The sequence below is a fragment of the Coregonus lavaretus genome (assembly GCF_964263955.1).
Source record: "Coregonus lavaretus genome assembly, chromosome: 8".
Lineage (NCBI taxonomy): Eukaryota > Metazoa > Chordata > Actinopteri > Salmoniformes > Salmonidae > Coregonus > Coregonus lavaretus.
This window is the reverse complement of record NC_139995.1, coordinates 35,903,262-35,928,294: the sequence shown is the minus strand read 5'-3', so window position 1 is coordinate 35,928,294 and position 25,033 is coordinate 35,903,262. Positions and strand designations below refer to the sequence as shown.

The window sequence follows — 25,033 nt, the reverse complement described above, 5'->3', positions numbered from 1 at the left end:
CCACTTTGAACCAGGAGAGATCGACATGCATATTATTAATATTAGCTCTCTGTGTACATCCAAGGGCCAGCCGTGCTGCCCTGTTCTGAGCCAATTGCAATTTTCCTAAGTCCTTTTTTGTGGCACCTGACCACACGACTGAACAGTAGTCCAGGTGTGACAAAACTAGGGCCTGTAGGACCTGCCTTGTTGATAGTGACGTTAAGAAGGTAGAGCAGCGCTTTATTATGGACAGACTTCTCCCCATCTTAGCTACTGTTGTATCAATATGTTTTGACCATGACAGTTTACAATCCAGGGTTACTCCAAGCAGTTTAGTCACCTCAACTTGCTCAATTTCCACATTATTTATTACAAGATTTAGTTGAGGTTTAGGGTTTAGTGAATGATTTGTCCCAAATACAATGCTTTTAGTTTTAGAAATATTTAGGACTAACTTATTCCTTGCCACCCACTCTGAAACTAACTACAGCTCTTTGTTAAGTATTGCAGTCATTTCAGTCGCTGTAGTAGCTGACATAGCGTTGAGTCATCCGCATACATAGACACTCTGGCTTTACACATAGACACTCTGGCTTTACTCAAAGCCAGTGGCATGTCATTAGTAAAGATTGAAAAAAGTAATGGGCCTAGACAGCTGCCCTGGGGAATTCCTGATTCTACCTGGATTATGTTGGAGAGGCTTCCATTAAAGAAGACCCTCTGTGTTCTGTTAGACAGGTAACGTTGTATCCACAATATAGCAGGGGGTGTAAAGCCATAACACATACGTTTTTCCAGCAGCAGACAAAAGCTGCACTGAAGTGTAACAAAACAGCCCCGACAATCTTTTTATCATCAATTCCTCTCAGTCAATCATCAGTCATTTGTGCAAGTGCTGTGCTTGTTGAATGTCCTCCTCTATAAGCATGCTGAAAGTTTTTTTATTTTTACTATAAAATAGTATTGTATCTGGTCGAACACCATTTTTTCCAATAGTTTACTAAGGATTGGTAACAGGCTAATTGGTTGGCTATTTGAGCCAGTAAAGGGGGATTTACTATTTTTGGGTAGCGGAATGACATTTGCTTCCCTCCAAGCTTGGGGGCACACACATTCTAGTAGGCTTAAATTGAAAATATGGCAAATAGGAGTGGCAATATCGTCCGCTATTATCCTCAGTAATTTTCCATCCAAGTTGTCAGACCCCGGTGGCTTGTCATTGTTGATAGACAACAATTTTTTCACCTCTTCCACACTCACTTTACGGAATTCAAAATTACAATGCTTGTCTTTCATAATTTGGTCAGATATACTTGGATGTGTAGTGTCAGCAATTGTTGCTGGCATGTAATGCCTAAGTTTGCTAATCTTGCCAATGAAAAAATCATTAAAGTAGTTGGCAATATCTGTTAGTTTTGTGATGAACGAGCCATCTGATTCAACTAATGATGCCTTTTTCCCCAAGATTTCATTTAAGGTGCTACAAAGCTTTTTACTAGTTGTTGTTGCTAGTCAACTTTCAGTGGACACCCCCATGAGTGTCTTTCAGAGCCCCTCCTAAAACCCTACCTGTTTCATTTTGGTTGTTGTCAGTGACTCTTTGTTAGTTCCCCCTTCAGTTTGAGCGACAATTTTTGGTTTCCTTGCTGGGGAACGTAACACTGTCATGAATGCCCATTAAGCATTACGAAATGGTATCCCACTGGTCATTTCATTTGGGTCAGTTCTTCACAGCACGGCCTAGGGGTTGACTCTGGCCTCTCGGCCAATGAATCCTTGCACAGCAGCAAGCGCTGTTTTCCTTAAGGAGAAGAAAGAAAAGATCAGAGATACAGAGGCCCGTGTACAAAAATAAAAAACACAAAAATCTAAGAACAAGGTCCCCGCCGGATCCTTTCCCCCCCAAAGAAAGCCCTAAAGCCTAAGCTGACGTGGGTTGACCCTTCTGGCCTCTCGGCTTATTTCTTATGTTGAAAGCGTCACAAAAAACTGTGCTCAAGTCCAGCTGGGTTTTCTGTGGAGAGATGAGGGCTTTGTAAAATAAACATGCTGGAGTAAAATATTCACTGCTCTCGCAATGCATAAGGGTCAAGGTTATGGTAACCTGCAGATGACCTCACAGGTCATAGATCCAGCCAAGCGTATAGAATGTTGCCATTTCCATTGATGTTAAGAGGTCAGGTTTGCATCAACTGATACTACTCACATCTTCCTCTCAGTACTCTGTGTCTTTAAAACCATAGTAAGGAGCATTTAGAGGAGTGCATCAGTTTTTTTTCCTCCAGTGACGTTAATCGGTCCCAGTACCCAAAGCTTTTTCCTAGAAGCATTACTCGCCTCACTGTTTGAGTTCTCTCTTAATCACCTCCATTCTCCTCCTGTTCTCCCCCCCACCCCTCTCCCCCCTCCCCTGACTCCAGCAGCCGTTCCTGGAGGTTAAGGTTCTCGAGACGACCAAACGTTCCCGACGTAACCTGGGACTGGACTGTGACGAGCACTCCACCGAGTCCCGCTGCTGCCGCTACCCGCTGACAGTGGACTTTGAGGCTTTCGGCTGGGACTGGATCATCGCTCCCAAGCGCTATAAGGCCAACTACTGCTCGGGCCAGTGTGAATACATGTTCATGCAGAAGTACCCACACACCCACCTGGTACAACACGCCAACCCCAGAGGCTCAGCAGGGCCCTGCTGCACCCCCACCAAGATGTCACCCATCAACATGCTCTATTTCAATGACAAGCAGCAGATCATCCATGGCAAGATCCCTGGCATGGTGGTGGACAGGTGTGGCTGCTCTTAGGCCCAATGGATGTCATGCATACTCATGCACACCCAACTCTGCATTATTTCCACCCAAAACCCTGACTGAGCTCTCCACTGGCACCAGACTTTATCCCCCCTCTCACTCCGCCACAAAACATCCCACTGGACCTCCATTCTCTTAGTTCTTACATGTTTGATTAAAATGAATAAGGTAAAAATGTCATATGAAATGAAGATAGGAGTGAGGCTGAGTGGTAGAAATATATATTGACAATTATGAAGGGGGTGTGTCTGTGGAGCAGCTTGAGAAATGTATGGTAAATTAGACAAAACTATGTTTTAGGTATTTGTTAGTTTTGTGTTTTTTCTTTGAAAAAAAGTTAAAGAAAATGTCTATCAGGTTCTTTGAAAAGATGGTGTCTTTGTTGAGATGTCCTGGATAGTGGATCCAGGCTGATGGAGGGAGACATTCCTAAGCAGTTACAGTATATTATAATTTTTCCACATCTTTACTTCCAAACAAATTCAGTTCTGAGGTGATGGGCTGTTTTATCTGTTCAAAACACTTTATTAGCACATTATACTCCAATGGGATTTGATTCACAACCAAGACATTCATAGACAATGCCAATAGAGGGGGACTTCTTCTAATTATCACTGCTATTGTGCAATGCTTCACTTTTAGCCTCCATTACAAAACACATTTCCCTTACTTACTTTTAGACTAAAAGTTCATGAAATTAATCCAAAATGTTGTTTAAGAAAATAGTCATGTTCTAGAGATTTAGTGTTGAGATTCAAAGCCTAACTCTGTGCCCTCTGTAGATGTAGCTAGCACCCCAGTGTGAAATTCTTGAGAATCCAAGAACCCTTTCACAGTTACTTTGATCTTATTTTACCCGTAATCTTGTAAAACAGAAATAGAATAAAAGGGAGTTATTTCACTACCTTTAAAAGTGAAGAGGAAAGGGTTTGTAATACCCTTTCTCCCTATGTTTGACTGCAGAAGCTCACGTAACAGCTCAGATTACCTCAATATCAACCTGTGCACAAAGTTTAGATGAACTAAGACAAACATTATGTCAAAGCAACTATTTTTAAACTTTGTGTGGTCTAGAGTAAGAACACACAATTTAAAAATACAGGTTTTGGCTTGTTAGATCTTTGGATAGCTCATCTTTTAGATAGTTTATATGTAATAGACTAAATCCAAGAGCATTTGAAACAATATGGGAATCATGCAAGGGTGCCAGTTTACACTACTGTAATTGTCAGATTATTTTGTAAGGAGTAAGTTCAGAGTGAAAGGGAACGCAACAAGTACCTTGGCAAATGTGGTCCACATGAATATAGCCTACTTATATACTTTTGTCATTTTCACTCTGCACACTGTGCAATTACCATTCCCATTACTATCCTCTCACATTCATTTACACAAACAAACCCAATGAGTAGAGGACCAAATGTATTCTGCCAAGTTGCTATGGTGGGAATGTTATGATGGTTGTGGCAAAGAAGACAACCCTGTGTTGGAAAGAAACTCAAATGCTTGATTGATATAGGCCTTTGTGCTACTAAGTAAAGGGAAGAAGAGCTAGGTTGTGCATCATAAAAATAAGGAAAACATTGATACAGGCGAGAATACAGCCGAAATGCCATTTCTAGTTTAGAGAACATGTTTTGATTGAATATCCTGATGCCCCCAACCCCACCTCAACTGCACCTGTAATATGCAGTAAATATTGGAAGTGCTTGAAAGACTGTACATAAGAAGCTTGAAGTCTGTCTTGTTTCCTGGATGTCAAAGTGAAGATATCCCTTTGTTGTAAACGAAAGCACTACGCTGTTGGAAAAAGGAAGAGCCTTCTGACATAAATAATATATGTATATAATTAAAAAGGGTACAAAAAATCCTTTCTGGGCACTACCTTACCAACAATAAATTTTGCACTATGGGACGTTCATGGCGTGAGGAGTCGTGTTGTTGTTTGTGTTTGTATTTTACCTAATCAAGCACAAGAGCGTTTACAATTGAAAAAAGAACTGTCCAAGCTTCTGGCAATACACTGTGTGGATAAACTAGTCAGCCTCTCACTTCTTTTGTTACCATCACGCTTTCCTGACTTCCTTTTCGTCTGAAGCGGAGGCCTGTCCATATTCTCACGCTCTTCCTACACCCAGAAACCTGGACTGACCAGCGGCCAAAAGGCCTCATCGCCCTCCCGGGGTGATAAGTCGTGTGTAACAAGTGTCTGGACCGATGAACATAGAACGCTTTAAACTGGAAATGCCCCTCCATCAACTTCAATCAATCTGTTATCAACTCTGACAGACTTGTGTCCTTTTGAATTTGAGCTACTTTTTGTGTTGACTGTCTAACATAGACATGTTTTGCCTTTGTGTGTTTTGAGTGAGCGTGCCCATATTAGAATGGGAAAAAGTATCCAGGGATCGTTAGCCAAAGTAGAGGATGACATGTTGTGTGCTGTAACTTTTGTAACTGCAGGAATATGCTAAACAATTTCAAAGGGAGAAAAAAAATGTGGTATGGGCAGTGGTTGGAAACAATTCAACTGGTCAAGTGTCTATTTATTCAGATCAAATCAATGAATTTCAAAGTATGTCTACCTCACTTTAGCATTGTGAAACCTTGCTTATAAATTTGACAGTTATGTTTTGTCATGAGTTAATGTGCAAACATGTAACCGGAATAGTAAACCCAAAAACGTAGACTAAAGCCACAGGGTCACCTTGATCTCAGATCCAGATTGAGTAATTGACAGCTGAGTTCATAAGAGTGACTGAAGCAAATAGCGAAAGGTAATTTGTGCTGACAAAAGAAAAAATAGCTGTGCCCAGGACCATTGGTTAACTCTGGTTAATGCTGTGGATAAAGTTGCATCTTGACTTTGTATGTATACTGGTATGTACAGTGCCTTCAGAAAGTATTCACACCCCTTGACCTATTCCACATTTTGTTGTTACAGCCTGAATTCAAAATGTATTAAAAAAAAATTCTCACCCATCTACACACAATACACCATAATGACAAAGTGCAACAAAAAAAGTGACATGTTTAATTCTATTGAAAATGAAATACAGAAATATATAATTTACATAAGTATTCACACCCCTGAGTCAATACATGTTAGAATCATCTTTGGCAGCGATTACAGCTGTGAGTCTTTCTGGATAAGTCTAAGAGCTTTGCACACCTGGATTATACAATATTTGCACATTCTTTTTTTAAATTCTTCAAGCTCTGTCAAGTTGGTTGTTGATCATTGCTAAAAAGCCATTTTCAAGTCTTGCCATAGATTTTCAAGCTGATTTAAGTCAAAACTAACTAGGCCACTCAGGAACATTCAATGTTGTCTTTGTAAGCAACTCCAGTGTATATTTGGCCTTGTGTTTTAGGTTATTGTCCTGCTGAAAGGTGAATTTGTCTCCCAGTGTCTGTTGGAAAGCAGACAACCAGGTTTTCCTCTAGGATTTTGCATGTGCTTAGCTCTATTCCAATAATTTTTATCCTAAAAAAACTTGCCGATTACAAGCATACCTATAACATGATGGAGCCACTGCCAATGCTTGAAAATATGAAGTGTGGTACTCAGTGATGTGTTGTGTTTTCCCCAAACATAACACTTAGTATTCAGGACATAAAGTTAATTTCTTTGCAACATTTTTAGCAGTTTTACTTTAGTGCCTTATTGCAAACAGGATGCATGTTTTGGAATATTTTTTTATTCTGTACAGGCTTCCTTCTTTTCACTCTTTCATTTAGGTTAGTATTGTGGAGTAACTACAATGTTGTTGATCCATCCTCAGTTTTCCCCTATCACAGCCATTCAACTCTGTTTTAAAGTCATGGTGAAATCCCTGAGCGGTTTCCTTCCTCTCTGGCAACTGAGTTAGGAAGGACGCCTGTATCTTTGTAATGACTGGTTGTATTGATACACCATCCAGTGTAATTAATAACTTCACCATGCTCAAATGGACATTCAATGTCTGCTTTTTTTTCTCCCCCCATCTAACAATAGGTGTCCTTCTTTGCAAGACATTGGAAAACCTCCCTGGTCTTTGTGGTTGAATCTGTGTTTGAAATTCACTGCTCGACTGAGGGACTTTACAGAGATGAGGTAGTCGTTCACAAATCATGTTAAACACTTCCAATCAAATCAAATCACTTATTGTCCATGCAACTTGTTACTTTTTTACTCCTGAACTTATTTAGGCTTGCTATAACAAAGGGGTTGAATACTTATTGACTCAAGACATTTCAGCTTTATTTTTAATTAATTTGTAAAAATGTCTAAACATAATTCCACTTTGACATTATGGGGTATTGTGTGTAGGCCGATGACACAATCTCAATTTAATCAATTTTAAATTCAGGCTGTAACACAACAAAATGTGGAAAAAGTCAAGGGGTGTGAATACTTTCTGAAGGCACTGTATGAGAAAGTGTTTTCATATATATAAATATGAGCAGAAGAAATCTATGTAAATAAATACCCAAATGTTGACATTTTATGATGTTTTGGACAGGTTCTCCGCTTCTAATGTTTTTGCCCACTTTTATTTCTCTTTCATTTGTTCATGTTGTGTAGATAATTCACCCCAATGTTGTAGTTTAATGGTTTTGCATATGAATAACTGTTCCATTGTTATTTTGTTTTTGTTTTCTGTCTTATTTTGTACAATAAATCATTTATTTAGCTTACGAAATTCACGTCTGATTGATTGATTGTAATTTCTCCTTATCTCTGGCTACCACTACCCTTAGCCCACTGCCACACCTTAATTGAAAAGCATTATCCAGCTCTTAACTCATCCACATGCCTGTAACGGCTCACATAAAATGAGCTTAGGAGGTCAGTGACTGCCTGGTGGCGCCCGGAATCTAGGGATGGAGGTGGGATGGGGGGACAGGAAACAGATTCATTCTGAGGCTAATTGGTGGAAGAGAGAGAGGAGGAGAGAAACCAGCCCGAAGAGAAAGGTTTAGTGTTGGGAGGCCATTGTTTGGATTTCGTATGGGATGCAGCATGACCCAATTAATATGTCACCTGATAGGAGGGCCTCTCATCAGCCTAATTTAGGGCAGCAATGGGGGACAAATGAGACTGAAGACGGAGCTCTTTACTGATGCAAATGCACACAGACCACCCACCACAGAGAAGAGAACACGGACACCAGCAATGACATAAACCTTACATGCTCAAACAAAGACCTTACCAAACAAACATTCACACACTCCTCTACCCATAATCACACACACTGACATAATCACAAACTCCCACCTATGCACACACATACACTGTAGCTACATATTCAAGACTCATTTCTGGCCTGTATGGACCACAGTGGCGGTTCATGCCGTTCAAGATTAGGGAGGAATATTTTTTTATGAGCATGGCCTTATTTCTATTACAGCATATTGGATGACTGTCATTCATATTCCATTCACTCAGCTCAATGTAACATCAATAGGTTTAGGCTACTACATGGTACTCCAATTTCCCCTATATAATACCCATCACGAGGTTGCTACAACCTAGCCTATAAATGAAAGTTTGTCGAGAGACAAATTGGAGTAATCAAGGTGAGACAGACATGCAATACCGCCTTGCACACTCTTGCCTGCATCTAGTCGATCTGGGGTGTAATCATTAGTCCAAACAGTTGCAACTAAAACGAGAGTTTCTATTGGACAAATTCAGGTAGGTCTCTCCCAGTTTAATTCTGTTTGCTTCCATTTAAGAAATGTTTTGCAACAGAATCGGCGGAATGAATAAACCCCTGATTACCCGCACACAGTTCACTTTCATAGCAGCCACATACAGCATAATCACTTTGCTAGTTTTATAATTCCTTCTGGTATCTACGCGCTCTCCTCCTCTCACCTTTTCCCTTCACTTGTAGACTTCAGTGCACAAGACGAGCGGCCTGGGACCAGGCGAAAAAACCTGTCCAAGCCAAACCTTCATACCATATTAACGTTATAGTCAACAAACTAGCACCTGCGTTAGTAAACCCACAATCCAATCCATGTGTACAATCACGCAGTACAGTGTACAGCAAGCAGTTTAGCAGTTACACCGGCGGGCCCAGTGCCAATAAATTAATAAAACCAAAAGCTTACCTTGACTTGGAAGAGTTGCAGTGTTGGATAGCCTTAGCCAGCTAGTTAACATAAATAGCATCATCTCTGCTTGAGTCAGGTTGTGGAGTAGGCTAAATTAGCTGCATTAGCTAAGGAGGTGAAAGGTAAATTAAGAAAAATATATAAATTAAATATAGCTAGCTCTCGCTCCGCTGCTTCTCAATTTTTGAAGAAATTGATTTGTTCAAAACTGTTCAACTATTGTCTTTCTCTTTCTTTAAGTCAACTACTCACCACACTTTATGTACTGCAGTGCTAGCTAGCTGTAGCTTATGCTTTCAGTACTAGATTCATTCTCTGATCCTTTTTATTGGATGGACAAGATGTTAGTTCATACTGCAAGAGCTCCGATAGGTAGGAGGATGTCCTCCGGAAGTCATCATAATTACTGTGTAAGTCTATGGAAGGTGGTGAGAACCATGAGCCTCTTAGGTTTTGTCCTTCTCTGATGAGCCTCCACTGATGGACAACTAAAAGCCACAGGGGAACTGTTTTCTGTGCAAAGATAATTTGAGGGAGAGCTCTCAACTTTGTGCTGTTAAAGGACAATCAGATCACCTCAGGTAAGCTACAAGTGAGAGGCATTGGTTAAAGTGCTAAAGTGGCAATTGTTTAGCCACCAACTTGCACATCTACCCCAAATCATCATTAGTCATTTTCATTGGTACCAAAAACATTACAGCTAAATTTGTCACTATACTTTATTGCATAAAATATTAAACCAATAATGGCTACAAATTATAAAATACCTGTTGAAATGCACTCGAGGGGAAAACAAAAAAATAAATGAATATGTTACAAAATTATCAAGAAAGAGGGTTGGGAAGTTTATGATCGCAGCAATAGCCATAAAGTGAAGGTCCAGGGAAGCACTCAATAGGACTGATTGTTGGACACAGTAATCAGTAACACTTTTGTGTACGGCTCAATAACGGACCAGTGTTCAGAGAGGGAGGTTGGTTTAGGAAAAATCACACTTGTTCACCCATTTCAGGGACGTTTCAACTTCAAGTGATAATTGCCTCCATCCCAAATGACTGTCTCAGGCAATAATCAAGTGTTTGGTTAAATTGTTTAAATATTAAAAATAAGTATTAGTGGTGATAGTAGGTAATGCTGTTGTTATAACATATGGTTTACAATACTTTCAGCTGGAGTTAAGTAGTAGTTCGATTTAAATTATACAGTGAAATGTAGTAAAATCATTTTGTCAGAAGTCCAATAAGAGTCCCAAAAACGTATTACAGATTTATAAACAGTCTACTAATTATTAACTGTTTATACTGTAAGTAGTCTTTGGACAAGCAGAGACCAATCCATGTTTTGGTTTTGTTTACCTGGCTCCGACAACCAAATGCCAACTAGCATTTCTGTCCCAAAAAATTATGCCAAGTCAATATAGCATGTTTGAAATGCTATGTCTAAATCATCCCAAAGTGTCTGAAATTGATTGTGTAGCACGATGAAGTTACTTTAAGATGATTTGTGCATTTCTCGTTATAAAGTTAGCTTAAGTGTGAAACTAGGAATCTAAACTGGCAAACTATTTAAGTAAATATTTAATATAACAATTAATTCCCAACTGAACAGTACCTTAGTGCCTCCACACTTGTTACAGCATGTCCATTGAGTGACAAATGTCACAAACCTGGAGCAGTGGTACCCTACCACCTGGTTCACAGGGGACTATTGCCAGGTTTAGCTATAGGTTGCTTAGCCATTATCCAATTGGACTGAGTCACACCCAAATCCCTACCAGGGCACGTCAGCCGCCAGCCCCCCCCCCCCCCCCCCCCCTTTTTGTGAGAAGACCGAATTTCGGGATCTCTCCTGGTTTGACAAACAGCGCTGTAGATCTGCCACTTTCCACCGCAGACGCTGAAGGCCGACATAGGCAGAAGTGGTGGATTAAGACGCAGCCCATACAAAAATTTAAATATCTCCAGTTTAAACAGACAGATTTTGATAGGGATTTGTTTATTATGTGTCAATCAACCCTTATGGATTAACCCCTGATAGGAAAGTCTATCCAGACTCTACATGAATTTATTTCCCAACAGCTATAGGACAAGTTTACTCAAGGGTTATTAGGACACTTGTGGGAAATTGGAAAATATATTTAATTTCCAAACTTTTACATACTGTAAATATGTTTTCTTACTAAACAGCAAAGGTTGGTATTTTATCACTTTAAAACAAGTTACAAGTTTAAAAACTACAAAATGAAATTTTTAAAAAAGTAAAAAAATTGTCAAATTGAATCAATTATTTCCAAATCGTTCTGCTCGTTTCCTCTTCTTTGCCTGAAATGGAGAAAGAACTGAACATGTAAGGAACATTCTACATAAATGTTGTCATGTGTGCCAAATGTATACAGAAGAGCATATACAGAATTCCTTGTAAATTGTGACTCCACAGAATCAGGATTTCTATTTGTGGAATATGCATGTGTAACAATAATAAATAGATCTTTCATAAAATTACTGAATTATTATTTGAATGATGAGTGGTGGTGAGGAAACAGAAACATCACATCAAAGTATCAAATCAGTATGAAGACAACCAGGCCTGATACCTGCAACATTACAACTACAAGCATCATACTTACATATATGAGATTTTGTCATTTGATTACTTAGTTATGCATAGTAATTGATAACCATATTGCATGTTAGATAACATAACAGCAGAACTAAGCAAAAATACTGTAACTGCTTGTCATTGCTGGATGACTATATAGGTCATCGACACGCTCCGATATCCTCTGGAATTCATTTGTGTATATTCAAGGAAACATCACAATCATTCAATAACTTTTTTTAAACTATCAAGGTAAAAACTTTGAGAACTGTAAAGGTAGACTCTAGGCTTGTATACCCCTATGAACTATGGAAATAAGGACATTTTCCAAGAATATGGATTTTAGTTCTGTGGAAAGGAAGCCATTATTTACGCTTGTAAATGATGACTCACAATACATTTACCCAACAGACTTGACACATCTATTGACTCAAAATAAGTTCACATCAATTAAATGTTTGACTTTGATTATCTTTGAAACATTGGCAAAATATTGAGGCAATGCCCAATTATACTTCCTTCAGAATTAGGCCATTCTTCGTTCTTTTTCTGTTCTAGAACATTCTAATAGCGACTTACGAAACATTCTAATACCCCCCTCCCCAACACACAACAATGTGAACATTCCGTTCACTTATTTAGAATGTTTCTCACAGCAGTGTTTGATCACGTGAAAGTCAGTTCGACCAGCTCTCTTTTGGCAACAACAGGTCATAGCCCAGGAACATGAAAACAAAATATTTTGTACCTCGCTATCTTCGGCCCCAACTGCAGCAGCAGCGGTGAGAATCCCAAACCTCTCCTTCCTTTTTTTCAGTTTCTCGTCAACTTCAACCTGCAACAAAACATCAGACAAGGAGACTTCCAATGGTGTTTTGGAAAAGCAACAAACAAATTACATTACATTGAATAAGGGTGGAGAAAAATACCCCAAAATTCTTGGTGCAAATTATTTTAGATTAAAATGCTGAAAATCTGGTGGCCTTGCGAATAATTTTAAGGTTATGTGAGGACACAGCAAGCTTTTCCTCACACACTGTGTTCTGGTAAGAGATTGAACTAGAACAAACTAGAACAAACTGACAGATTCCAGGTCACTGGTCAAACCTCCAAAAACACAACCCCTGAGGTCGGCTCCATCCCCGTCTACATCCCAGAACCAATGTGAGGAGTGGGAGGGGCTGAGTGGGATGCCCCATACAGCTGCAACAGTGATGGTCCAGCTTTAGGCTGCATCCTGATTCTCCACCCTTCTCACAAAGTGTGCACTTGCACACTCACTGTCATGGATTTAAGAATTTACATCTACGGAATTAAGGAAGTTCATGATCTTTGTTCTGCAACAATACTACACAGCAAATTGGCCAGTGTTACCTAGTGTTGATTTTTAGTGTAACATTTCTAGTGTTGATTCTTGTTAAATTAACACTGTGTAAAATAACCTCAGTGTTGGTGTTAATAACCAGTATTAAACCAAAACTACACCCATCATCATCATCCCTCATCATGCTCTATTGCAGGTTGATTTTGATTTTTAGAATTGTTTGTTTCAATATCTGTTGTTTGTTTCAGTACACTGATTTATTAATCAATATTATGCTACTCAAATATAAATAACATACATTTTCTAAACGAATTAAATCTGTTACTTGGACTTATTGCACCCGTTACCCTGCACCCGTTACCCGAAATGGTTATTCCAGTTTAGATGGTTTAGGTAGTCTCATATCTTAGTCTTCCCAACCCCGGCAGTCATTCTGAATGCAGGTTGCGGGTGAATAAAAAGTCAAAATGTTGGATATCTCCACTCTGGCTGGATTCCAATAGGAATTACATATCACTTTGCAAGCCATCATGTGACTTGCAGGCCTGAAAACCATGAGTTTCAGGCCACTGTATTAGGGTTAACGAGGCCCTCAAAATAAGGCCTTCCTAAATACTTGTTGTATTGTGTTAAATAATAAAACATGTTTTTAACATATGGGAAATATGCAAATAAGGCTTTACACTAAGCAGTGTGTTAATTTAACACTGAAAAGTGTAGACCCGTAGACACTGGACCAGTGTTAAATTTACGGTGTGGCGGCAGATCCGACTTTTCTCAAACCTTTTTTACTTCTGCACATGTGGGTCACATGCTGCGTATGTGTTTATTCTCTACTTTACGCACAGTCTCTGCTCTACTCGTAGAGAACAGTCTACTCTGGCGAATGCTGCTAATTTCATAAAGTTGGATCAAAACTGAATCAATGTCTGCAAGATCACATAATGATAGTATAATACATAACAGAACCGAATATAATAGCATAGTATTAGGTTACTGTAAGACAAAAACACCACTGCATTTTTCTCTCACGTGGCCAAAAACTCAACAGCGTGCGCCACTCAGCAAACTACACAGGTAGGCTATGCCAGCCTTTCTCAAACTTGTTTGTGCAAACTACCAGCAAGGCATGGCCTTTTTTACTGCTTTGGTAAAACATAATTGACAATCACATGCTCTTCATAAACACCAATTTTATTTAATTTATTTTTTACTTTACACTAAATTAATGAACTTTGTATTTTCTTGGCTGCCTTTATGGTTTGTCTGTCTGTATCTGTGTGTCTGTCTGTTTTGTACTCATGGGAAGTGTCTCTCTGTGCTTTCTTAATGGGCTGCCTGTCTATCTGTCCGTCTGTATGGGCTGTCTTCAGAGGCTGTCGGTCTGTAAATGACAAAACAATCAATAAATAAATGTAGTCATTATACACAATCACATTACCTGTGCTGTCAATAAAAACAATGTAACAACAATTGAATCTTTATAAACAAATTATCTTTCATTCTTTCAATATATACATTATTTTAAAAAAATAGAATAGTTAAAGATGTTTGACTCACCTAATCAATGAGACGGGTGTGCCTGTCTCTTGGACACCAACATGTCAAACCTCGGCGGGAAGGAGGAGGGACACTCTCAAAGTGTTTTCAACAGCCAGCGATATTTAGATTTTGTTGCAGCAAGAGAGGAAAAGCTGGTCTCACATAAGAAGGTAGAATGAAAAGGGATTAACGTCTTCACTGCCATCTCGCTGAGTTGCTGAACAGCCAGAATGTGGAAAGGCGCATCTCATTAAAACGAGCGTGCATGCCTTGGTCACAGGACAGCTCCAATACTTTATCCTAAAGAACCAGTGACAAGCTGTGAGTCTCTTCAGTGCTGGTGAACGGATTATGCATCCACCGCTTTCCCGAGTGGGGATCAGATTGTGAGGGGAAGTAATCCTCGAATTTGAGCAGAGTTTGGCTCAGATGTGACCCCATCAATTTACGCATGTGATCCATGTCCACATCACCCTCATCAGCCAGAGTTGAGAATAGGGGGAACATATCGAAAATGCCTCTATTCACTCGGTCTCTCCAGACACCAAGCTTTTTTTTGAAAGCGGCAAATATATACAAGAAGTTAGGCTGCATTTGAAATGTCAGTTGTCTCATCTAATTGGATTGCAAACCAATTTAATGCACGGGCTCTGTCTAAAACCTGTGATTCAATATCATCTGCCATATCCTGGATTCCACGCGTGACAGTGTCATTGAAAAGTGGGATTTCACTGATCTTTGTAGCAGCAATTGGGCCCAAAACCTCTCGGCAAGCATCCACGACTGAGGGCATGACCAGCTTTTCAACTAAAGTGAAAGGAGCCTGGCACTTGGAAATGTTATGAGAGAGTAAGTATGAAGCCTTCAGTAAACTCTCGCTGTCTGTGAAATTATTTTTTTGTTTTTTTTGTTTGGTTGGTCAGCTCACCTCGTTCGTTTAACCTTGAGATGTGGATGCTTTGTTTCTAAATGTCTGCACATTTTCGATGGCTTCATAGCATGTTGTGGACGCAAGTCTAACATATCACACAGACTGGTTTTGGCGGGCAGCTGTTATTTGAAACAAATCCAAAGTTGATGTAGCATGGATCGTACTTACGAGTAAATGGACAATACTTTTTGGCCTCAGGTTAATTTGATAGATCCACTTCTTTCACATTAAAATACAAATCTAGTTGCTTTTGTTTAGAGCAGGCCATGGTTAACGGCCGTTTGTCTAGCTAAAAGGGAGAGCAAGAGAGCGTGCAAGCTTCTGTGTGTGTGTTTGGTGTAGCTATACTTCATCATTGCAACACAATTAGTTTACTGCAGCATGCATAGTTAAGCGCATTGCGCAAGTAGGACTAGGGCCAGAACTTATTAGAGTCAAATATGCCGCGGACCCCAAAAAACCCCAATCATATTCAAGACATACAGTGGGGAGAACAAGTATTTGATACACTGCCGATCTTGCAGGTTTTCCTACTTACAAAGCATATAAAGGTCTGTGATTTTTATCATAGGTACACTTCAACTGTGAGAGACAGAATCTAAAACAAAAATCCAGAAAATCACATTGTATGATTTTTAAGTAATTAATTTGCATTTTATTGCATGACATAAGTATTTGATACATCAGAAAAGCAGAACTTAATATTTGGTACAGAAACCTTTGTTTGCAATTACAGAGATCATACGTTTCCTGTATGTCTTGGCCAGGTTTGCACACACTGCAGCAGGGATTTTGGCCCACTCCTCCATACAGACCTTCTCCAGATCCTTCAGGTTTCGGGGCTGTCACTGGGCAATACGGACTTTCAGCTCCCTCCAAAGATTTTCTATTGGGTTCAGGTCTGGAGACTGGCTAGGCCACTCCAGGACCTTGAGATGCTTCTTACGGAGCCACTCCTTAGTTGCCCTGGCTGTGTGTTTTTGGGTCGTTGTCATGCTGGAAGACCCAGCCACGACCCATTTCAATGCTCTTACTGAGGGAAGGAGGTTGTTGGCCAAGATCTTGCGATACATGGCCCCATCCATCCTCCCCTCAATACGGTGCAGTCGTCCTGTCCCCTTTGCAGAAAAGCATCCCCAAAGAATGATGTTTCCACCTCCATGCTTCACGGTTGGGATGGTGTTCTTGGGGTTGTACTCATCCTTCTTCTTCCTCCAAACACGGCGAGTGGAGTTTAGACCAAAAAGCTCTATTTTTGTCTCATCAGACAACATGACCTTCTCCCATTCCTCCTCTGGATCATCCAGATGGTCATTGGCAAACTTCAGATGGGCCTGGACATGCGCTGGCTTGAGCAGGGGGACCTTGCGTGCGCTGCAGGATTTTAATCCATGACGGCGTAGTGTGTTACTAATGGTTTTCTTTGAGACTGTGGTCCCAGCTCTCTTCAGGTCATTGACCAGGTCCTGCCGTGTAGTTCTGGGCTGATCCCTCACCTTCCTCATGATCATTGATGCCCCACGTGGTGAGATCTTGCATGGAGCCCCAGACCGAGGGTGATTGACCGTCATCTTGAACTTCTTCCATTTTCTAATAATTGCGCCAACAGTTGTTGCCTTCTCACCAAGCTGCTTGCCTATTGTCCTGTAGCCCATCCCAGCCTTGTGCAGGTCTACAATTCTATCCCTGATGTCCTTACACAGCTCTCTGGTCTTGGCCATGGTGGAGAGGTTGGAGTCTGTTTGATTGAGTGTGTGGACAGGTGTCTTTTATACAGGTAACGAGTTCAAACAGGTGCAGTTAATACAGGTAATGAGTGGAGAACAGGAGGGCTTCTTAAAGAAAAACTAACAGGGCTGTGAGAGCCAGAATCTTTACTGGTTGGTAGGTGATCAAATACTTATGTCATGCAATAAAATGCAAATTAATTACTTAAAAATCATACAATGTGATTTTCTGGATTTTTGTTTTAGATTCCGTCTCTCAAAGTTGAAGTGTACCTATGATAGATATTACAGACCTCTACATGCTTTGTAATTAGGAAAACCTGCAAAATCGGCAGTGTATCAAATACTTGTTCTCCCTCACTGTATGCCGGGGTCTGACAAGCATTCCTCCATGGACCGGCGCCGGTCCACGGAACCAGGGTTTGAGAAGGGCTATGCTACAGCTTGTTAACGCAATCTGCTCTAAAATTCACTCACTGTACATCATTCAAAACAACACTGTAGACTAGTTTGAAGATCTAAATGCATATCCCCATGAAACTGATTCACCAGTAAAACTTTAATTATCATTCACGATTGACACCGAGAAATGTGAAAGGAAGGAGACCACGAAAATGTGTGCATAAAGTAGAGGTAAAGAAACATGCGCAGAACGTGATCCACACATAAAAAAGGTCCAGGAAAAGTCGGATCCGCAGCCACAGCCTTAAATTTAACAGTCTGTGTTGATTTAACACTAGGGAATTTGCTGTGCAGCTCAAAGACCAACAAAGAAGGTGAATATGCGCTTTTGAAGATGGATATGAAGAAGGTTGCTCTACCACCAGAATTGTTGAAATAAGAAGAAAAATAAGTTGGTCAAAGTAACATAATTTTCTGAAGTTTACATTTGTGGCCGATGGCCATAGGCTGCATATACTACTTTGCTTAATTCAACTGCATGTCACTGCAATTACAATTCTGTGCACTGTGGTTCCAAATGAAGATTCCAAGGCAAAGATTAGAAGCAGAAATATATAAAAGCTACATTTTGGTGAAGAAACCCAGACAAAAGAGTATGGCACCCAGATGCCACATTTTGTTAAACAGAGCCTAATATACTGACAATACACATGCAATTCTCAAATCAAGATTGTGGATGTTCAGCCACATGCAATTATTCCTACAAATTAGTTTATTTCGTCTTTACCATAGATTGGAGAAGAAAAAAACGAATCTTTGCTTGCACATCGACTTTTCCTTTCCAGTTACTTGACAATATTTTCACAAAATATTAATGAAAAGAACACAATCATGGACTAAGAGGATATGTTTGTCACAAAATATTGAGTAGAGGGAAGGAGGACTGTTGGTTTCAGTGTTGGCCTATGAAAAGGCTTGTGCATTTCTTTAAGGTCTGCACAGTCAGTGAAAGACTCTGTGGGGTCTCCATAGTTCACATGGCAAACTCTCAAAAACCAATGGGGGGGTTGTCCCCCCTGCCCCTGTCATGCCTTAAGGAGAAGCCAGTGTTGACACAGTGCTGGCCAATCTAATTTTGATTGTCAGGAGCAGGGAACGGCGATCCCCCCTCCACCCCCTTGAGATCATCAAGTTCATTTCTCTGGCTGCAGTGATTTTTAAATATATTTTCTTGTGCCCCCCCCCCCCCCCCCCCCCCCCCCCCCCCCCCCCCCCCCAGAACAATATTCAACCAATCCTGGGCTCACTGGAGTTAATCTCTCAGGACTCTCTATCCTCCCTCTCTCTTGCTCTCTCTCTGCCTCGCTCTCTCTATTCACAAAGCCATTCTTGAACAGCTTGAATTAGTGACAGTTATTATTCAGACTAATGAGTAAAAACTCAGAGGCTACAACAGTTTAGCTAAATGCAAAAAAGTGGGGGGAAAGGAATCAGTCAGAGGCGAGATGACAGGTCTAGCACTTCAACTATTTTAGTATGAAGTAACTTTATCCACAACAACCAACCATGCCCACGGAAACACTCAAATACGAAAACTTTCAGACATCGCTATTTCTGATTGATAGAAACTGACAAGAGTTGACGATCATCTCTGTAGCTCCCTTTGTGAGAGACGTGGATGACATCTGATATTCTGAGGGAGATGAAATTGTGACATGTCAAGAAGCCTTCATTGTTTTCCCAGACCTGTATGGCCAGAGAGGACAGATGGCCCTCTATACTTCTATACGAAAGTGTGTGTGTACATTTGAGTGTGTGTGGTTCCATACACTTGGTGGGGGGGAAAAAGGCCCATTGGTATTATCATTCCAGATTCAAATGCACAGAGCTGAGAGTCCGGCCAAGCCTCCTCCTCCTCCTCAAAAATCACATGTAAATTATGGTCCTTCAAATGAGTAGACATGCCTTGTCTAAGTGTGCCTACTTTATTTATTTTTACATTGTAGAAAAATAGTGAAGACAAACTATGAAATAACACATATGGAATCATGTAGTAACCAAAAAAGTGTTAAACAAATCAAAATATATTTCATATTTGAGATTCTTCAAATAGCCACCCTTTGCCTTGATGACAGCTTTGCACACACTTGGCATTCTCTCAACCTGCTTCACCTGGAATGCTTTTCCAACAGTCTTGAAGGAGTTCCCACATATGCTGAGCCCTTGTTGGCTGCTTTTCCTTCACTCTGTGGTCCAAATCATCCCAAACCATCTCAATTGGGTTGAGGTCGGGGGATTGTGGAGGCAGGTCATCTGACGCAGCACTCCATCACTCTCCTTCTTGGTCAAATAGCCCTTACACAGCCTGGAGGTGTGTTGGGTCATTGTCCTGTTGAAAAACAAATGATAGTCCCACTAAGCCCAAACCAGATGGGATGGCGTATCGCTGCAGAATGCTGTGGTAGCCATGCTGGTTAAGTGTGCCTTGAATTCTAAATAAATCACAGACAGTGTCACCAGCAAAGCACCATCACACCTCCTCCATGCTTCACGGTGGGAACTACACATGCGGAGATCATCCGTTCACCTACACTGCGTCTCACAAAGACACAGCGGTTGGAACCAAAAATCTCCACTTTGAACTCCAGACCAAAGGACAGATTCCCACCAGTCTAATGTCCATTGCTCGTGTTTCTTGGCTCAAGCAAGTCTCTTCTTATTGGTGTCCTTTAGTTGTGGTTTCTTTGCAGCAATTCAACCATGGCCTGATTCACACAGTCTCCTCTGAACAGTTGATGTTGAAATGTGTCTGTTACTTGAACTCTGTGAAGCATTTATTTGGGCTGCAATTTCTGAGGCTGGTAACTCTAATGAACTTATCCTCTGCAGCAGAGGTAACTCTGGGTCTTCCTTTCCTGTGGTGAGCCAGTTTCATCATAGCGCTTCATGGTTTTAGCGACAGCACTTGAAGAAACGTTCATTCTTCACATTTTCCGGTTTGACTGATCTTCATGTCTTAAAGTAATGATCGTTTCTCTTTGCTTATTTGATCTGTTCTTGTCATAAGATGGACTTGGTCTTTTACCAAATAGGGCTATCTTCTGTATACCCCCCTACCTTGTCACAACACAACTGATTGGCTCAAACGCATTAAGAAGGAAAGAAATTCCACAAATTAACTTAAGGCACACCTGTTAATTGAAATACATTCCAGGTGACTACCTCATGAAGCTGGTTGAGAGAATGCAGTGTGCAAAGCTGTCATCAAGGCAAAGGGTGGCTATTTGAAGAATCTTAAATATAAAATATATTTTGATTTGTTTAACACTTTTTTGGTTACAACATGATTCCATATGTGTTATTTCATAGTTGTGATGTCTTCACTATTATTCTACAATGTAAAAAATTGTAAAAATAAAGAAAAACCCTTGAATGAGTAGGTGTGTCCAAACTTTTGACTGGTAGTGTATATCTGCGGAAAGGTATAAAACAATTTCTAGTGTTGAAAGTTTCCAAGAGCACAGTGTTCTCCATCATTGGGAAATTGAAAAAATATGGAACAACCCAGACTCTCCCTAGAGCTGGCCAAAGCCGGGGATTCAGTTATTCACAAATGTATTCTCAGGAAATATACATGTATTTGGCTCATTGTGTTCGTTAAATTCAAATTAAAGTATGCACGATGTGGTAATGCAGAAAACCTGTTCCATAACCCCTTACACTCATGGAAATTAGCCTATATGGATAGGTCCAAATTGAAATGTTCCTAACAGAAGAACTATAAAAAGTATATGCATGATCATGGTAGCAATTGAAAGACTTCAGAGATTACTGGGAAATTATCATACCAAAAGGTGAGGACACAACAGTTCAGCTGACACCAGACTGAATCCAAATATTGCACTGGTGATTTTGTGTATTTTACTTTTACTGTACTTTTCACAGCATTTGTCAATAATGAAATCTGAAAATAATCTGGATACATTCAGTAACATAAGAATATTAATTTACATTTTGGAGTAGGTGCAAGATAAGAAAATACATTTACATGGGTTTGAGTTAGAGGTCTATCTGGTGGCCACACACCTCTCCAAACTGTGCACAATTCCTAAGTAATTTCAATGCACTTATGACTCAAAGAAGAGTCTTCAACTATGAGGTGCTTTTTTGAGCTCTCATAGCTTTGCCATTGAGGAACTGAGGCAAGCACATTTGCAGTTTTTTGTTTGGAACACAGCCCTGGATCCCCACAATCACACAATTACTGTTGTTGTTAACGCAATCCAAAAACATGACATAAGTCGCAATCTGGGTCAGGTGGGCATCATTTGAAAGCTTATTCTATTGGCAACATGGCTAGCTAAATTATAAAATACGATCTTAGGCTTTCAAAAGGCACTACAGACAGATTGTAATTTTGGTGCGCATAGAATGGAGTCATGAGTGCATATAAGTGCGTGTTCCGCGGCTCATTTTCTTCACAATATGACAAACATAGGCTGATTCTGTTCAGGACAACCCAGGGTATAATGCATGTCATCCTTGTAACTGTGGTTGAAACAAAGCGATCATAAACATTGATACTGTAATTACATGATTTGTTTACATCCCTGTTAGTGAGCATTTCTCCTTTGCCAAGATAATCCATCCACCTGACAGGTATGGCATATCAAGAAGCTGATTAAACAGCATGATCATTACACAGGTGCACCTTGTGCTGGGGACAATAAAAGGCCACTCTAAAATGTGCAGTTTTGTCACACAGCACAAAGCCACAGATGTCTCAAGTTGATGGAGCGTGCAATTGGCATGATGACTGCAGGAATGTCCACCAGAGCTGTTGCCATAGAATTGAATGTTCATTTCTCTACCATAAGCATCGTTTTAGAGAATGTGGCAGTATGTCCAACCGGGTATTCCACGTGTAACTACGCCAGCCCAGGACCTCCACATCCGGCTTCTTCAGCTGCGGGATCGTCTAAGACCAGCCACCCTGACAGCTGATGAAACTCCGAAGAACAACCGAAGAATTTCTGCACAAACTGTCAGAAACCGTCTCAGGGAAGCTCATCTGCGTGCTCACCAGAGTCTTGACCTGACTGCAGTTCGGCGTCATAACCGACTTCAGTGGGCAAATGCTCACCTTCGATGGCCACTGGCACGCTGGAGTGGTGTGCTCTTCACAGATGAATCCCGGTTTCAACTGTACCGGGCAGATGGCAGACAGTGTGTATGGCGTCGTGTGGGCGAGCGGTTTGCTGATGTCAACGTTGTGAACAGAGTGCCGCATGGTGGCGGTGGGGTTATGGTATGGGCAGGCATAAGCTACAGACAGTGAACACAATTGCATTTTATCGATGGCAATTTGAATGCACAGAGATACCGTGATGAGATCCTGAGGCCCAATGTCGTGCCATTCATCCACCGCCATCACCTCAGTCTTTCACGTGCCTTTTTGCAAAGACCAGGCGTGCTGTTGTGCCTTTTTCACAGGAGTGGCTTCTGTCTGGCCACTCTCCCATAATGCCCAGATTGTTGAAGTGCTGTAGAGACTGTTGTTCTTCTGGCAGTTTCTCCCATCTCAGTCAATGAAGTCTGTAGTTCTGTCAGAGTGGTTATTGGGTTCTTGGTCACCTCCCTGACCAAGGTCCTTCTTGCCCGGTTGCTCAGTTTGGTCGAACGGCCAGCTCTAGCTCTAGGCAGTTCCATATTTGTTCAATTTCCCAATGATGGAGAACACTGTGCTATTTGAAACTTTCAACACTCTAGAAATGGTTATATACTCTTCCACAGATATGTGCCTCATCAAAATTCCATCTCGGAGATCTACGGACAGTTCTTTGGACTTCATGGTATAGTTTCTGCTCTGACATGCATTGTCAACTGTGGGACCTTATATAGACAGGTGTGTTTATTTTCTAAATCATGTCCAAACAATTGAATTGGCCACAGGTGGACTGCAAGTTGTAGTGACATCTCAAGGATGATCAAAGGAAATTGGATGCACTTTAGCTCAATTTGGAATGTCATAGCAAAGGGGTGTGAATACTTAAGTAAATTCATTTTCTAAAATGTGCTCAAATGTGTAACCTGTTTTCACTGTCATTATGGGGTATTCAGGGTTCGTACAGACAGTGGCAAGTCAAATTTAAGGACTTTTTAAAGCACTGATATTTACTTTCAAGGACCATCAATTTGTAATAGTTCCTATTATGCAATTGTTTCTAGTCGCCACCAGATGGAAGTATATCACCACAACCTCATGAAAAAAAAAAACTAACTTACTACTCATCACTACCTTACAAGTTCTACTCAATAATATGTTCCACTACATACATGAGTGGTAAGTCAATACTGATAATGTTGACCTATTTCCTTATATGAACTGTAACTCAGTAAAATACGTTTATTTTTGTTCAGTGTAAATAATATGAATTTGTCTTGATATTTAAATTGTCTTTATATTTCACTACATTTTAGGCCGTATAGGCTGTCCCAACACAATGACATGGATGTTAATTCTGACAGTGTAAAAGCACCTTAGTTGACTCTAAAATATTGTATTCTATACCCATTTGAAGAGAAACAAGTTATCAATGCTCTGGATAAGAGCATCTGCTAAATCACTAAAATGTAAATAAGATTCTCTCAGGGGACCCTATTAAAATTTTAGGGGACCCAACATGGGTCCCGGACCCCAGGTTTGGGAACCACTGTACTACTAACCTCTCTCCCTGCTTGCTTCAATGCTTCCTCTCTCTTTGTATCTCCTTTGCCTCCTTCATTGCAGCCTGACTCACCACTGTCTGTCTCACTACTCTCTGTAAATAAAATGTATTTTGTTATGAGAACTTATAATAGCCCATCTTTTGATTATAGCTAGCTTAATTTCAGTCAACTGCTCCTGCTTAGGTCTCAGTTCAACGTTAGCTTCTAACTTCATCCTTCTAGCCAGCTAGTTATAGCTAGCTACCTTGCTAATAGCCAATTAAATCAAGTTTGAATTCAGGCTGTAACAACAAAATGTGGAATAAGCCAAGGGGTATGAATACTTTCTGAAGGCAATGTATGTGCAGATACGTGCACCACGTCATTGCTCTTTCTCTGCTGTGTGCGCGCATCTTGCTATCTGTCACTCAAATGGCGAGGGGCTGAAGCTCATTGTCTAGAACTCGAATTGCTAGGGGGCTGGCCCACGTCGGGGAAAACGTAGGGAAATGGTATTGGGACAGCTTCCAGAAAAACATTTGCTTTCAGACTAGGGATTTCTTGGCTAGAGGCATGACAGTAATTCTGCTCATAGATTATGCATAGGAACTACACATGGACACTTCTATCCCAAAGCAGGTTTAAAAAAAATACTTAGTCGCCAAAGTTCCGGAGCAAAGTTCAGACTCGTGATTTTATGCTCACTAATGATTTTAAGTTCAAAGAACAGAGATTTTGAAAATGTGTATATGATGTCACTGTTAGTCAAACATATTTGCTTCTAAATAAGGGTAGATATGGTTTGTATGACTTAACTAGCCAAATTCGAGAGTACGAGGAAAACTGTAAAAAAAAAAATATATATATTATAATCACTATCTATTTATTTGTGAGAAATAAATAGTCC

The 25,033-nt window shown here is 40.4% G+C and overlaps 2 protein-coding genes across 3 annotated transcripts in view; one reads left to right on the top strand and one right to left on the bottom strand.

The window, feature by feature from the left end:
• The window catches only part of LOC311133848 (growth/differentiation factor 11-like), a gene marked incomplete at both ends in the record, with an annotated part of 49,497 nt that extends 46,714 nt beyond the window's left edge, over window positions 1-2,783 (top strand). The window contains one exon of the mRNA XM_084167449.1: window positions 2,403-2,783. Within this exon, the coding sequence (XP_084023575.1) occupies window positions 2,403-2,783 (381 nt within the window). The remainder of the gene's footprint in view (window positions 1-2,402) is intronic.
• Window positions 2,784-11,014: 8,231 nt separating this feature from the next.
• sarnp (SAP domain containing ribonucleoprotein) overlaps window positions 11,015-25,033 on the bottom strand; it is a 51,124-nt gene continuing 37,105 nt past the window's right edge. For both annotated transcript variants that reach the window (XM_084166988.1, XM_084166989.1), the window contains exons 10-11: window positions 12,241-12,327; window positions 11,015-11,215 (exon numbers count right to left, since the gene is read on the bottom strand). In XM_084166988.1, the coding sequence (XP_084023114.1) occupies window positions 11,174-11,215; window positions 12,241-12,327 (129 nt within the window). In that variant the 3' untranslated portion in view covers window positions 11,015-11,173. The remainder of the gene's footprint in view (window positions 11,216-12,240; window positions 12,328-25,033) is intronic.